Raw genomic sequence first — 14,992 nt, forward strand, 5'->3', positions numbered from 1 at the left:
CTGTTCTTAACCATCCAGGACTGGTCTCTGGGGAGCGGGGCACCGGGACCGCTGAAAACAGGAGTGTCTTCCCAGGACCAGTTGTTACGACCAGCAGACTGGGAAAATCTGATGGATGTGTGTAATTCTTCCCTCAATTGCAGAACAGAAATAAGTGACAGGCCCTGAGTGCCAACGAATGCTCAGTTCCGCCCCAACTGAGAGAATTCTTCCCATACCTCCAGGTACCCTCCCCAGAATGGTGCTCTGGGGGATGATCTCAACAAACTCAAGTCATTTCAGTTTAATGGTATCAATTTCTTAAGCTCATAGAGTCCACAGTATGAAGAGGGTGTTGGCCCCACATTTTCCACCCTTCCTTTGGCTCCCTCCCTAGGTCCATTCTGGACCCTCTGCCTTGGAAACAAGGCTGGTCCTCACTGGGTGTTCCTCCATCCTTCCTTTACGGGTGTGGCTGGGGAGAAGTGAGCCTGCCTACGTAGGAAAGGTGCCTTCCTGAGGGGCATGGCTCCATAAAGCTCCTTCCCTAACCAGCTTGTCCCACAAGATGCTGTTGTCCGGGAAGATCTCTGGTTCTTCCACTTCTGGTGATGCAAGTGGGGGGGGGGGGGAGATCAGGAGATAAGCCTGCTTCTCAGGCCACAAGACCCGGTTTGGGATGGATGGAGCAGAGGAGAAAGCAAGGGGTAGGAGTCAGGCCGAGATGACTTTTTGCTCACTGGGGGCTCCAGGTCTGCTTTGCTCTTATTTTGTTTTGCTTTCATTTGTTCTCACAATCCCGGAAGGAGAACTGTCCTGGTGGCGAGGCAAGGTGGTCCCCCAGCTGCAGAGAATACAGGCCAAGACTGACACTCCTCAGCGGGGTGGTTTTTGATTCTCCTCTTGGCCGTCTCCTGTCTCAGGTACACTTCATGAGGAGCCTGCAGGGAAGTTGAAGGAGAATGGAGTTACCCTCCTTAATCTCACCTCTCCAACCCCAGGGGTTGCCTCTTGGCTCCTCCCCAGAATCCCTCCATCAAGAGTATGGCAGACAGGCACTTACTGCCGGCCTTGGGCTCAGGACGGCTGAGCTGACTTCTTCCGGAAGAGATCCGAGAGTCGGGGGGCCAGGGAGGCAGCCCCCTTCCCAGCCTCTGGCTGTGGTTGTTCTCCATGTCCTCCAACCAGTCTGACCTCCACTCCCACAGGGGCAGGGAGAGGGTGGAGGTCAGGAAGAGGTCATCCCGGGGGGAGGGAGGTGAGGAGGCATCTGTCAGGGAGGGTAGATTTGTTTGTGGAGGGTTGGCCTTCACTCTGAGGGACCAGTTTAGGGCAGAACACTTAGGACCTGCTTAAGGCATACATCCAACCCAGAAGATAACCTAGCCCCAACTCGGCCCATCAATTCTGGGGGCCACTGGAATCAGTCCATTGGTTTCTTAGGGAGAATAGCTTGAACTGTTTCCTCCTAGCCCACCTCTGGCCTTCTTTTTATTTATTTACTTATTTATTTTGAGAGAGACAGGCAGTGTGAGTGGGGGGAGGGGCAGAGGGAGAGGGAGACAGAATCCCAAGCAGGCTCCACACTGTTGGTGTGGAAACCATGAGATCACGACCAGAGCCAAAACCAAGAGTCAGACACTTAACTGACTGAACCACCCAGGTGCCCCCCAGCTCTGGCCCTCTATCCATACTCTTTCCCTTTACCCTTCCTCTCCCTGGGCACCTTTCTTCTCCCTCTGTTGTGGGCACTTCTACCCTGGATAATCCTTGCTTTCCCGTTTACTACAAGCCTGGTTGTTTTTATTGGGGTTCATAGGATGGCGATAGGGGATCTGACAGAGTGTATGAGGAAGGGGCACGGGGAGCCCTGAGCTACCTTCTGTTGCCTTGGAGATAATGGTCCCACTCTGGTAGACATGTGAAGGAGTGAGCCCATCTTCCCTTTATCCCAGCCACAGACAGGACAAGAGGAGGGCTTGCAAGCACAGTGGGAAATAAGAGAGAAAACAGAAGTTCCCATCATGAGGAGAATCTGGAACAGGGGGTTGGAGTAAATAGTAAATAGAAGAGGTGGGGAGCAATCTTTCCTGGTGATCGGTGTCTGGGTAAGACGAGGGACCTGGGGGGAGGGCAATATAACTGGCTGCCTCTGGGCTTTAGACTTGAACATTTTGTCCTTGTTCTTGTGGGCAACCTTGGGCAAGTTAAAAAACCTGTTTGACTTACAGTTCCCTCATTTGGAAGAGAAAGATAATATTTTTCATAGAGTTTTAATATTGAATGTATATAAAGCACTTATCACAGGGCCTGGGGCATAGTAATAAAATAAAAAGCTGGCTGTTTTAAGGATAACCACAAAGACAATGATTGGGGGGCGCCTGGGTGGCTCAGTCGGTTTAGCGTCCACCTCTTAATTTCGGCTCAAGTCATGGTCTCACGGTTGTTAGGTGGAGCCCCACATCAGGCTCTGTGCTGACAGCACTGAGCCTGCTTGGACTTCTTTCTCTCCCTTTCTCTCTGCCCCTCCCCCTGCTCACGAGGCTCTCTCTCTCTCTCTCTCTCAAAATAAAGAAACAAACTTAAAAAAAAAAACAACAAAGACAATGATTAGGAAGCCCTGCCTCTTGGTTGGGGAAAAGGAGGGAGGGGTTCTTATGGGATCTGAGTTCATTCCAAGGGGTGGGGTGAGGAGAAAGGCAGGGTGGTCTCACATACCCATGAAGACGCAGTCGGCCTCCCTGGGCTCCAGACCAAAGCCAAAGCTGTCCACAGCCATTGCCAGGGCCCGGGCAAAGTGGGCGTCCGCAAGGAAGGAGCCGTCAGAGGAGCTGACAAGGCTGGCTCTGGCGCTGGGGGCGTTGTCCTCGGAGGCTGAGCCCCAGCCGTTGGCCAAGGAGCCCTCGCTGGGGGTGGGGGTGGGGCAGGGCCGGGGTGGGCACAGCAAGCCCCTCACTTCGGACCCCACCCCTCCTCCGGCCCTGCCCACGTCCGCCAGCTCTGAGGCTGTCGGGATGCTGATGTAGCCGTAGGTGACAGGGGGTGAAGGAGCCCTTGGCATAGGAGAGACACTATTCCTAGAAAAGGCAAAATGGGACACAGTGCTATGGTTGAGGTGGGTCTACTGGCACAGCAGAGACATTCCAGTTGAGATAAGCATACCCCTGTTGTGTGCGTATCTACAGTCCTTTGGTCATCCCTCAGACAACTCACCTGGGGGTCTCCTCACCGTCACTGAGCTCCAGGCACAGGGCCACCTCCTCAGGAGTCAGTACACTGTCCTGATCCTCCCCCAGGGATGACAGCGAGGAGCTGGACAGACGACTGGAAGGTGGACTGGGGCCAGAGAGGGAAGAGGCCTGGGGGCTGGAGGGACTGGGGGGACTGGAGGGGACAGGGATGGGGAGGGGGGCAGCTGGCAGTGGGAGGGAGGAGGGAGCTTGGGGCTCTGCCGAGGGCCTGATGGGGGTAAGAGAGTGATGACAGGGTCATTACTGCAGCCCCTGTCCACCCCTCCCCCAGCCCCTGTTCAAGCACAGCAAAGACCACTCACACCCCAGTCCCCCACCCCTGCTTCCTGACCCCATGCCCTCTTACTGGGTCTGCTGACTCTGAGTGGAGGCTCCACGAGAAGCGAGGGGTGCTGAGGGGAGAGGGCGCGAAAGCAGCTCATTGGAGGATCGGAGGAGCTGCGGTCCCAGGGCCCTCCAGGCAACCAGAGCTTGGGGCACGGCTCCTGGAGAACAATAGCCTAGGGGTGAGAATGGCAGGGCCCCCATGAGCCCCAGCCCCAACCCTGTCCCCCAGCTTCCTGTTCCCACTCCCACCCCTACACCCTGCCTCACCTCCTCACTTTCCTCTCAGGGCCTCCTCTTACCTGGACTTTGGGAAAGGTTCTTGGAGCCTTTACTCCCCAACTCCCAGGCCCAGAACTCCATAGGGTGGCTGGCCCGGAGGGGCGGGGAGCTGTTGGCTTGGTGCAGCTCTGCAAAGGCGAGAGTCAGTGGGTGGGGGGCAAGCCAGGGTGGGCCTTTCAGACCCCAACCACAGGCTCTATGTTCAGCCTTGTCATTCAGTCAGGCGTTAGGGTCCCTGAATTCAGAGACAAGAGGGAAGAACCACCCTGCGTCCTCTGCCCCGACCCCCTTCCCCCTGGCAGGAAGGTAGCAAGAGGCTTAGAGTCAAAAGACCTGCGCTCACAGCCCAGCGCAGTTACATAGTTGCTGTGTGACCTCAGGCAAATCCACTAAATGTTCTGGGCTCCTGTTTCATTTGGGAACATCCAGTGAAACCATAGTTTTGCCAATTTTAATTTATTTCTAAAAACAGATTGGAAAGTTCCTGGTGCCTAAAAGATACTTGGACAACTTTCTTTTCCTCATGTATACATCCCAATCTTCCTGATCTCTATCCCCCTACCTTGCTACTCTTCTCATGAATTTTGGCTCTGTGAAGACAAATACCCCTTCTTTTCTTGAAGAGAATCTGTTAATTTCCATTTCTCACATTACAAATATCTCACATGGTTGTGGGTAACCTTGCCCGAGAAACCCGAGTGTTTCTCACTTGGGAAGAAGGGTTGGACTGTCAAGTTGAGCTGAGTAGGTAAGACAACCCCACACCATGCCGAGTGGGACAGGAGTCAGCTGAGGAGGAGAGGACCTCTAGAATAGGAAGAGTGTTGGTCTCACCCAGGGAGACAGTGCCCTACCAATAGATATTCGGTGATATTTGTTGAATGAATGAACAAACAGATGGATAATCTGAGAGAGGTAGATGTGAACACAAGGTGAGAAGAATCACAAGATTGCAGCTACCATCTGGCTCACATGGCCACTTAAGAGACAGGGCTCTCAGTGAACTCTGATAGTGGAGAAGCTGAGGTAACTGAAGAAACAGACCTAGCTGGGTGCAGTGACCCTAGAGCATGCTTCTTGGTCAGGCCAAACCCCAAATGGATCTCAGTTTAAGCCAAAAGGGAACCAGAAGGGTGATGGAAGAGATTTCCTCAAGACCAGGAACCAGGAAACTATCAAGTAAAGGCAAAAAGGAACCAGTCTTCAGATTTGTGCCACATGATCAGAAGCTCAGTCAGGAAGGGGGTTCCTTCCTTGGTAAACCAGAGACCAGGCAGGATCCTCAAGGCACAGCTGTCCTCAAAGATTTGGAAGCCACCATGGGCAGGTTCAGAGCAGGGAGGAGATCAAGGCTACGGCATTCCCTGAGACTATCTGGCCCCTGGGAATCCCTATACGGTGGCCAGACCTTCTGAGCCTCTGGGATGAAAACCCACACAATGGCTAGACTTCCTCCATCAAAATTTCCTTTTGTACCTAGGCTGCTTTGTTTTTTAAATTTCCTTTAGTTGTATGATCTAGGGAGTTCTGGAGGCCAACTTCAGGTGCTCCAACTCTGCTCTGAACAGCTTTGTCTCGTCTGGTGCCTGGCTTCCTGAGAAAGCTCAGAAATGGGACCCATGTCAGTTGGTTGGTTTGTGTGGAAGAGGAAGAGGAAAGGCCAGTCCTAGAAAAGGCCACATTTGTCCCAACCCATTCATTTCCTCTAAAGGATTCTCATAACAAAAAGCCTCCTTCCACCCTGCTTGTAATTACTTGGATCTTAGTTTCACTGTTATTTGAGCAAACTACACCATAAAAATGTTATGAAGGTTAGGTCAAATCTCACTGGGCACACCTGAATGGCAATTAATATTTGTACTAATTAATTAATGAATGAATTAGGATATTCAGTGGGCGTATCTGGAAGAGTGAAACTAACATCCTTATATAATGGATGAAACACGGGAGAGTACAGTTCTGAGCATATCAGTGGTGGAGAAAAAAACCCACCTAAGGGCAAATAATAAGAAAAAAAGAATAAACAGATCAAGGGAGTAGGGGGCACTGAGAGAGCTTGCCAGCGTTAGATGACAAAGAATCCTCAGTCTTTTGGACTTACAGCAGCAGAGCCAAACTCCATGGCTCTGACCAGACCATAGCACGAACTTGCTGTGGCTGAGGTCCCAGGAGCCAGAGGTGGGCGATTAAGTGTCCACCAGCCCAGGGGCCTTACTGTGGTCAACCAGCGGGGCTGGGGTGAAGAGACACAGGGTGAAGTGAGGACCTAAGTCTCATCTTGGAATTGGAACCTTTCTGAAGAATTGGCTGTAGAAAATTTCTCATTTTTTTTCCCAGCAGTATTAACAGTCGAAGATGAGCTCTACATTAAATCGGGTCAGTGCCGTTCTCCGTGGGAAGGCTGGGTTTTAAATGGGACTGGTTCAATCCCTTTTTAGCTGCTATTTTGTGCCCACTGAGGATTCCTAATGCAATACATCTGAGGCGAAGCTGGAAAGAATGCCAGCTTTGCTAATATTTAGAGTCATAAAGTTCTGGATATTGGACAAGCTCTTAATTACTCTGTATCCATCTTTGTCTCTGTGAAATTTGGATTATATCCACTGGGGGGAAGAAAGAATTGGCTGTAGGACATTCGTAAGTCTTACTAAGCAGCACAGAAGGCTTGTGAAGACAGCAGGTGGGGCTCAGACCCACATTCAGAAACAAGAGAAAATAGTGATAGAATCAAATCTTCTAAGGGAGCTCTCAGAGGGTGGCCTTAGGAAGCAGACCTTTTTGGCTTCGAATCTGAGTTCGGCAGCTTACTGACTTGTGGGATTTTGAACAAGTGACTCATTTCTGATCCTCTTTCCCCACCTGCAAAATTAGAGAAATAATATCTAGCCAATAGGTTGGGGGGATTAAATGAAACAAATAAAGCACCTAACGTATAGTAGTTCCAAAAGAAACAGAGACTGTAATTATTTCTCTCTGGAAAGGCGAAGCAAGTAGCTGGAATTCAGGAGAGGAATCTGGGCAGAAGGGAATTAATCTGCTCTGGGAAGTGAGTGGGGAGTCAGTGCCTGGAGAGGCCCGTGCACAGTGTCCATGGAGATGAGGCTTCAAGCTAGCACCGGTCGCACACCGCCAGGTTCTAGAGTTCCTTATGTGCTGGTCAGGCACTGTCACCATACTCTGAGCCCTTAGATGGCAAGAACTGTCTCTTGTGTCCCCACATCTGGCTTACAGTGGTGCTTACGAAATGTTTGCCAAATTCAATTGCATGCAGAAAGAGGGCCCACTGCTGGTGTGGGTCGAGTGGAAGCAGACAACCATGTAAAGAAAAGCGGAGGCCAGCACACCCCTCTCTGAGTGCCTTGGTGATAGCGGGGAGACCTGGTGTCCACCAGGGCAGGGAACTGGAAGCCGTGGGTGGGATACAGCCCACATCTGGCTTCGAGGTCTCCAGGCCACGGTCCCACCACGTTCCCACTCCTGGTCCTCCTGCCACCCGCTTCGGGTTGTGTCTATGCTCCCCATCCTTACCCTGCTTCTTTTTGGCCTTCCAAGCCTCCACAGGGGCCAGAGGCAAGCGGGGAGAAGAGAGTCCCCTGTGGCTGCAGAGGCTGTCTGGACTGGGCCAGGGGCTGGAGAGCCGGGCCAGCTGGGGCGGGAGGCGCCTGACAGCTGGGGTCCGGGGGCTTGGCCGGGCTGGGGGGCTGGAAGGCAGCTCAGCGATGAGGGAGCCATAAAAAGTGCTGGTGTCGGGAAGCAGGGGCACACCAGGGCTTCGGGGATCCCAGGAGATCACTGTGGTAAAAATGACAGGAAGAATTACGGTGAGTGCCTCCCACCCCCACAACGCCCATCTCCAGCCCTGGGATCCCTGCTCCACTGCAGAGCCCTGGCCCCACTGGGCATGCTCACAGGAGCGACGACAGTCTAGTGGGTCCCGGGGGTCCACTCCCAGCCTGCTGCTGAGGCTGCTGCTGCTGCTCAGGTCCCGAGAGCCAGAGGTAGAGCGCCAAGTGTCTGCCAGCCAAGGGGAGTCACTGTGATCCATCCTGGGACAATGGGGGGGGGACAGAAGAAATGGGGTAAAGCGAGAACATCATTGGACAAGACCTCCAGTTCAGAGGGTAGCAGAAGGGGTTGAGTAGAGGGTGGCAGCAGCTTTATTCTTGCTGCTTTCCAGCCCTTTACAGACTCCTTAGGATCTCTGACCTGGCATCCCAAAACTCAGTGGTCCTTTCTTATTCTGGGACCGGGGAAGTCCAAGTGGCCCAGAATGAGGAGGCATTAAAGAGAGACAGCTATGTGTTGAAACAAAGGGAACACAGATCCGGGGACAGACAAACCCAGTGTGAAAATCCCCATCTGCTACAGCCTATGTGTGCGACTCTGGGCAAAGAAGTCTATTAGCCTAAGCCCTGGTTCTTTATCTGTAAAAGGGCTGCCATATAAGGCTGATGTTTTGAGTTGAAATGAGGAAATGTGAGATCACTCAGCTGGCAGAGCAAGAGTTTGCTACGTGGAATTTGCCTTCTGTACCTCTAGTCTGGTTCCCTTTGAACCGGGCGTCCTGCTGGCTGCCTGAGCAATCTTTCAAGAACAGAGATCATACCAAAGCACTTCTCTGCCTAGAACCGTCAGTGGCTCCCCATTTACCAGCTGCCTAGCAGGGCGAGCAGCACCCTTGTTGGTCTGGCCTTCAGCTCCCTGACCTTATCCTTTACTCCGATACATCTTGCAACCCACATCCTAGCCAGACCAAACAGCTTATCTTTCCCTATGAACATAGCAGGCTAGTTCTTCCCGCTGCTCTTTTGCCTTTCCCCTTCGTACCATCAGGGTAGACGTGGAATTTTCCCCCACCCCACCTCTTCCACGTGTCTTATACATGTTTCCACACATCTAGCTCTCGATTGCATGCATATGCTGGCATGGCTGTCCGGTGGACGGAGCCTGTGCTAAAGAGATGGATGAACAAGAGAATCAGAGTGGAATCCCCTTCAGAGACAAGGGATAAAGTTCCAGGGGAGCCAGAGAAGGTTCGGGGACAGAACAAAGGCCAGGAGGTAGCTGGAAGAGAAAGGCCAGTGAGCACAGAATAACGCAGGAATATACGGCCCCAGCCCACTCGGAACCTTGCAAAATGGTAACCCAAGGGCTGGACGTGTCTGGCACATTGTAGGTACTTGATAAACTTCTGTTGAAAGATGCAGACTTGGAACGTGAAGCCCTTCAGAGGAAATCCAACGAGATAAAAGAGCAGAGAGATGAAATGGTTATTTAGTGTGAAACTCAGCCAACAGGACAAAAAAGTATCTTTTCTTTCTTGGCACCCTGTCTCATAACCACAGACTTGCTTTGGCAGCCAAAGACACTTGGAGCAGGTGTACCTGCAAGCTGACCCTGCTACTGAGAACGAGGTGTGAGAATTGAGAACATAGGGGCAGAGCGCCCTCTGCTGGAACTGTGGGTGATTATTGTGAAGATCACTCCCTATTTGGGTGATTTCCTGAATGCGAAGGCGCTGCTAGGCAGACCCGGGGTCTACAGAGAAAATGAGAAATTAGGCTGGTCGTCCCGTGCTAGTTATTCCCCACCTAGCAGAATGGGTCAGCAGGAGAGTGTAGTGAGGATTAGTGAGAGGTGGGTGACAAGAGTCCTAGATTGGGAATTCAGAAGGCCAGCTACTAGCAGTGTAGCCTCGGGCAAAGTCACTTAAGTCTGGCGTCTCTGCGTCTCCGTTTACTCAACTGTCAAGCAGTGTGGTAGGAACACTAATGAAAGAGAAATTAATTCTCACTTGGAGTTCAGGAGAGATTTGGGTAGTAGGGTCCCGAACTGCCTGGCAGTAGGGGAGACAGCATTCCATCCAACTCTCTGTCCCAGCTCCACGGCCCCTTGGCCCCTCTACCTGCCCCCTCACCTCAAGCCCCCCCGCATTTCATCTCTCACCTGTGTTTTAGGATGGCGTCCTCACTGGTGTATCTGTACAGACCTGGGAGCAAAAGGGAGAGAGCTAAATCCAGAGGGCCTAACACCTGGCCAGAGATCTAAGCCCCTGCATCGTGTGGCCTGGGCCCCCCGGGGGTCCATCCTCTTACCCGGGCCCAGGTGAACCCCAGCTCTGCGCCGGCGGTGGACACACACGGCAGTGCCCAGCAGCAGCAGCCAGAGCACAACACCCCCGCTAGCAATCACTTCTGGCCGCCTTAGGGCGGCCCTCAGCTGCTCCAGGGTCCAGGGACCATCGCTGAGTTCTTGAGTGGCTCGCTCCATGGTCCGCTCTATGTGGGAATTTGAGCTCAGTGGGAGGGGTGGGTGGCGCTATGAGGGTCATGCAGACAATGAGCTGGACGTGTGAGGCGGGAACAGGGCGAGAGGAAGGTGGGGATGGGGGCTCGCGGGGTACGGGTGGGCACCGCCCTCACCTAAGAGGAGGCAGACAGGGCTACTGGGGGGCCCAGCCCCAGCGCCCGTGACCGCAGCCACTTGTACGCAGTAGGAACCTGGCATCTGGGTGGCCATCTCCAGCTGGGTCTGCTCGCCCGCCACAGTCCAGTTGGCTGGGGGCAACGAAGTGTTGCCCAGGCTCCAGACCTGAGGCACAAGGGGAAATGGGCACTCACCACCCCCCGCACCACCCCCTGCGCCATCCCAGGGGCCGAGTCCTCCACCACTGGCCATGTGGTCATCCTGCCCCGCTGTTCCCCTGGGAGCACTCCCCCACCCGATGTAGCCACACTTCCTATTCCCTTCTCCCTACGGAGTGAGAGAGCCTTCTCTCTAGGCTGACAGCAGGGGGGACAAAAAACAATCTGCTAAAATGGGCGTTAGGCCGTGGTTCTCCAATTTCACTGTGCTTTCGAGTCACTGGGAGGATTTGTTACCAATCCAGGTTGCTAGGTCCGTCCCTGAGTTTCTGATTCATCAGCCTGGGAAGGACCCAAGGATTTGCATTTCTAACAAGTTGTCAGGCGATGCTGGTGTTGCTGGCCCAAGAGCCACATTCTGATCCCACTGGCTTAGAAGTTGACAGTCAGACACAGCCTGGTTTGATTCCTGCTCTGTTTCCTGCACCTGTGGCCTTGGCCTCACTCTCCATGTCCATAAATTAGGGATAATAACCCAGGACGGACTCTGAGATGAAATGAGATCATGTAGGAAAGTGCCTGGCAGTGTCGGGCAGACCCTTGCTCAGCGACAGCAAGTTTTCCTTGCTTCTCTGCACAGGTGCTGCTTCCTAGTGCCCAGAACAAGGGTATGCAGGATGCCAGGCAAGAGGATGTCCTGGCACCACTAGGCAGGTGGTGGGGGGGTACCTGGTAGCCACGGATGATGCCATTGTGGTTTTCAGCAGGTGGTGGGACCCAGCTTACAAGGACACTGCCGTTGCCAGGTTTTAAGGTCACCTCCCCGGGAGGGGCATTGGGCACTGGAGGGGAGGAAGAGAGGCTGTAAGGGATGCTGAAGGAGGGGACTCTAGGAAAAAGATCTGGGATGGGGACATGGTCAGAGACCACACTGGTAAGAATAGGAGATTCCTGCAGCTCTGCTTGCCTGGCCATGGCAGAAGGGAGTCCAGGAGTAAGGCCCACCGTCCCTCCAAACTGGAGTGGGACAGTCCAGGGGCCCGCAGACAAGAAGGCATCAGAGAGTATACTGTTGGGTCCTTTAGACATCTGTCTCTGACCTTGTTCAGGCAGCCTCAGGAGCAGCACGTTGCTGTCAGGGCCTTGAGCCCGGCCGGAGAACGGTCTCACTTTGAACTCGTAGTCTTTGCCCCAGAGGAGGCCCCCAAGCTCCGCGCTCTGCCAGCCGGCCAGCAGGGTCTCTGCCCAGGGAGCTCCCGGGCCTCCTGGGGCCGTCTGGACCCTGAACAGGGCTGTGTACGACTGAGCAGGTGCAGCAGGGCCGCTCACCTGGGAAAGAGTCCAGAGGAAGGATAGGAGGTCAAGGAGTTGACGGCCGGCTCTTTCTTGAGCTCGGACTGGCACCCACCCTTAGGGCCTGGGCCTCACCTTCCAGCTGAGCCACACAGCAGGCCCGGGCTTGGGGCTCTTTTCGGGGTCTGGGTTCAGCAGGGTCACATTTTCCAGCTGAATATGCACAGCCAGCAACTCCAGAGGTTCCTTGTAGTTCTGGGGCTCTGTGGAGAGCATAGGGCTGGGCTGGGGGCCGTAGGCCAGAGTGATGGGACTGAGGGGTGAAACATCCTCCAGACTTGGAGAAACCACAACTCCTAGATTTCCCAGTCTAGAGCACTCCTATTTCTACTCCAGGATTGGGGAACATCCCTCTCGATGGGGCCCGTGTCACTCTGATCCTGATCCCAGGTTGACCCCCACGTACGCTGACCCCAGCCAGAACCAGGCCCTAACTTTAGCTGACCACCCTCGACTTACCCTGGACAGACACCCTGGCTGCCCGACTCTCCCGTCGTCCTGCGCTGTTGGTGGCCACACACATATAGGTGCCTGTGTCGCTCTTCTCTGCTCTTGCCATCTGCAGCGACCCCCTGGAGACCTGTCAGGGCCAGGCGCTTTGTGAAGTGTCTCATGTGGGAGGGGCTCAGACTGGGGAGGGAAGCTTCAGGCCTCATTGCCTTCCCTTCCTCAAATTCTGCAGGGGACACGGGGGCTGGAGGGCAGGTGACTCCCTCAGGGTGTGCCCAGTTATGCTCAGGACCAGAGAAAGTATGGGGAAGGGGGGCTCACTCACCACGTGCCGCCCTGGCTGTAGGGCCAGTGGTTTTCCATCCTTCCACCACGAGACTGTGGGCTCTGGGTGGCCCCAGGGCGGCCCGCACTCCAGAACCACCTGCTTGCCCACAGTGGCCACTGTATCCTGAGGCTGGGTCTGGAAAGCCTCCCGAAGGACTGCAGGGATGATGGAGGGTCAGCAGGGAGGAACGTCCAGTGCTCCCCTCCGCAGAGGTCCTGCCTTGGTGACTCCTACCACACTGGCCCCATTCTGGTCTATCCACCATTTCGCCGCCTTGTGCTTACTCTTCAGAGCCCCACCCTCCTCAGTTCACCCAGCCCAGGCCTTCCCTCGTAGATATCCCCCTATATGTCCTCACTTCAGGCATCTGGCCTCAGGTGCACCCCGCCCCGGGCCTCCCCTCCCAGGCCTTACCCGCCATAGACAGCCGAGCGCCTCGGCTGACCGCTGTGCCCAGCCGGTTGCTGGCCTCGCATGCATAGACACCCAGGTCTGTTGATAGGGCTTGGTCGTCGTGGGCACGTCCCCGGGCAGGGGGCCGCAGCAGTAGGAGCGTTCCGTCTGGTAGGAGGTGGTGTATGTCTGGGGGCACCACGCTCAGGGGCTGCCCGTTCAGCAGCCAGCGGATGGTGGGAGGCGGCTGGCCCGAGGCTCGGCAGCTCATCTTGGCGGGGCCGGGGCCCTGGAGCAGCTGGTCCTGGGGATGGACTAGGATCTGGGGTGGGGAGTCCTGAGCCATACCTCCTGGAAGGGAAAGGGGGGCGGAGCCCAGTCCGACTACCAACAGGGCCCCCAAATCCCTGAACATCTCTTCTGCCCTCTCTTGCCTGAAGATAACTTCCATTAACAATCTGGGAGGGGAGAGAGCTGCTATGCAGGGCATCCAGACAAGGATCTGCAGAGCTCTCAATCTGTCTGTCTGTCTCTGTCTCACATATACATCATCATCATCATCATCATCTCTGGTACCCCCACGAAAAAAGGGAAGCAAGGGAGCAAGGGGGACCTCTTCTCCCCTTGTCCAGGCCTTGGATCAAGGGAGCAGGGGCTAGGAGAGGGGAGGGCCACACTCACCGGTGACAAGCAGAAGCAGGAGAGGCAGGGGCCACGGGGCCCCGAGGAGGCCTGATCCTCCAGAGCCCATGGCTGCTCTCAGGCCTCTCTCGTGGTCCCAGGCACTTTGTCCTGCAGCTCTGAGCTCACAGCGGAGGGAAGGAGGGGCGGGGTGGGGTGGTGGTGGTTGTTTGTGACCGAGACTCTGCCCCAGGAGGGAAGCAGCTTTGAGGAAACCCATGCTTCCTGCCTGGCCCTCGGTGCCTTGGAGAACTGGGAGGAGACCAGCAGAGAGAAACTCTCTGCCCTTGACCCTTTAGCCATCACCCCTGACTCCAGCCCAGGCCCTAAAGTTTACCTTGTGATCTAGTCTGGGATTTCCTAAAGGCCGTCCTCACGCTGACGTAGTTCCAAAACACAGCCTTCGTCCTTTAACTTTCAGCCTCCATCTAAACCTTGATGGCCGTTCTTACCCCTCTACTCTGAGTGGCTCCCTGCTAGAGTGGAATGGGGGCCCAGAGGTGGAGGCTCAGGGCACGGCACTAAGAAGCTGAGGGGAGAGAGAAGTGGGCTGAGGCAGCTAAGGGGAGGGAAGCAGGAGCATATTGTCATCCCACAGCCCAGTTGTCCGAGGATAAGCGGTGGGTAGGGCAGAAGATGGGAAGGCTTTAGAGGCTCTGGGACAATCCGGGAGAAGCTCACAGTGTGTTCCTGTTCAGCTCACAGACAAATCAAATAAGCTCTCTGAGACCTTGGGAGAGTCCCTTCATCCTTGCAAGCTCGTTTCCTTACCTGTAAACTAGGAGTCATAATGTGGCAGTGGGTTAAGTGTCCGACTCTTGGTTTCAGCTCAGGTCACGATCTTGTGGTTTCCTGAGTTCAAGCCCCGCATCAGGCTCTGCGTTGGCAGAGCAGAGGCTGCTTGGGATTCTCTGTCTCCCTCTCTCTCAGCCCATCCCCGACTCACGCTGTCTCTGTCTTTCTCAAAATAAATAAACTTAAAAACATTTTAAAAATAAGTAGGAGTAATAATAATAGTTCCCACCTCGAGGGCTGGAGCAAGGATGGGATGAGATATTGCATGAAATCCTTAGTACAGTGCCTGATGCGTTCTAAGTGATCAGTAAAGGTTAACCAGTATTGCTATTTATTTATTTTTATGCACATCCCATCACCGAAACTATTCGAGCATCTTCGGCAGGGATACTTTTCAGGCCCTGGAAGCGTGGTTGGAGTAAATGAACTTTACTGAGTCTTTCCATCCCTGAAACCTTGTGGCTATAGCAGGCAAGCCTCATAGCTTCTGAACCTGAAAAGTCTGTGCTCACCCTGCCGCTCCTCCCCCCCGCATCCCCCCCCCCCCCCCCTCAGAGAGAGGCTGCTCTCCC

At 54.5% G+C, this 14,992-nt stretch overlaps 1 protein-coding gene across 4 annotated transcripts; it reads right to left on the reverse strand.

The window, feature by feature from the left end:
• Positions 1-276: 276 nt before the first annotated feature.
• ROBO4 (roundabout guidance receptor 4) lies at positions 277-13,915 on the reverse strand. 4 transcript variants are annotated; one of them, XM_043579708.1, is made up of 18 exons: positions 13,626-13,915; positions 12,966-13,295; positions 12,549-12,706; positions 12,233-12,353; positions 11,849-11,976; positions 11,521-11,749; positions 11,150-11,262; positions 10,259-10,427; positions 9,932-10,114; positions 9,783-9,825; positions 7,746-7,882; positions 7,365-7,628; positions 3,857-3,964; positions 3,577-3,730; positions 3,193-3,438; positions 2,698-3,083; positions 1,043-1,249; positions 277-920 (listed from the first exon to the last, which is right to left on the reverse strand). In XM_043579708.1, exons 1-18 carry the CDS (start codon positions 13,843-13,845, stop codon positions 910-912), a joined length of 3,207 nt encoding a protein of 1,068 aa, XP_043435643.1. In that variant the 5' UTR covers positions 13,846-13,915; the 3' UTR covers positions 277-909. The 4 variants fall into 4 exon arrangements, with proteins under 4 accessions (XP_043435643.1, XP_043435645.1, XP_043435644.1 ...); XM_043579710.1 differs by having other exon boundaries at positions 2,698-3,056; positions 13,626-13,914; XM_043579709.1 differs by having other exon boundaries at positions 3,577-3,715; positions 13,626-13,913.
• Between the last annotated feature and the right edge of the window lie 1,077 nt (positions 13,916-14,992).

Source organism: Prionailurus bengalensis, chromosome D1 (assembly GCF_016509475.1).
Source record: "Prionailurus bengalensis isolate Pbe53 chromosome D1, Fcat_Pben_1.1_paternal_pri, whole genome shotgun sequence".
NCBI lineage: Eukaryota > Metazoa > Chordata > Mammalia > Carnivora > Felidae > Prionailurus > Prionailurus bengalensis.

Excerpts from the sequence above, each read along its gene's own strand:
- ROBO4 (XM_043579708.1), bottom strand. The coding sequence starts at position 13,845 with ATGGGTTTCCTCAAAGCTGCTTCCCTCCTGGGGCAGAGTCTCGGTCAC. Across the intron at positions 11,750-11,848 it reads CTGTGTGGCTCAGCTGGAAG|GTGAGCGGCCCTGCTGCACC; the intron begins GTGAGGCCCAGG and ends ACTCTTTCCCAG. Across the intron at positions 11,263-11,520 it reads CCTGAGGCTGCCTGAACAAG|TGCCCAATGCCCCTCCCGGG; the intron begins GTCAGAGACAGA and ends CCTCCCCTCCAG.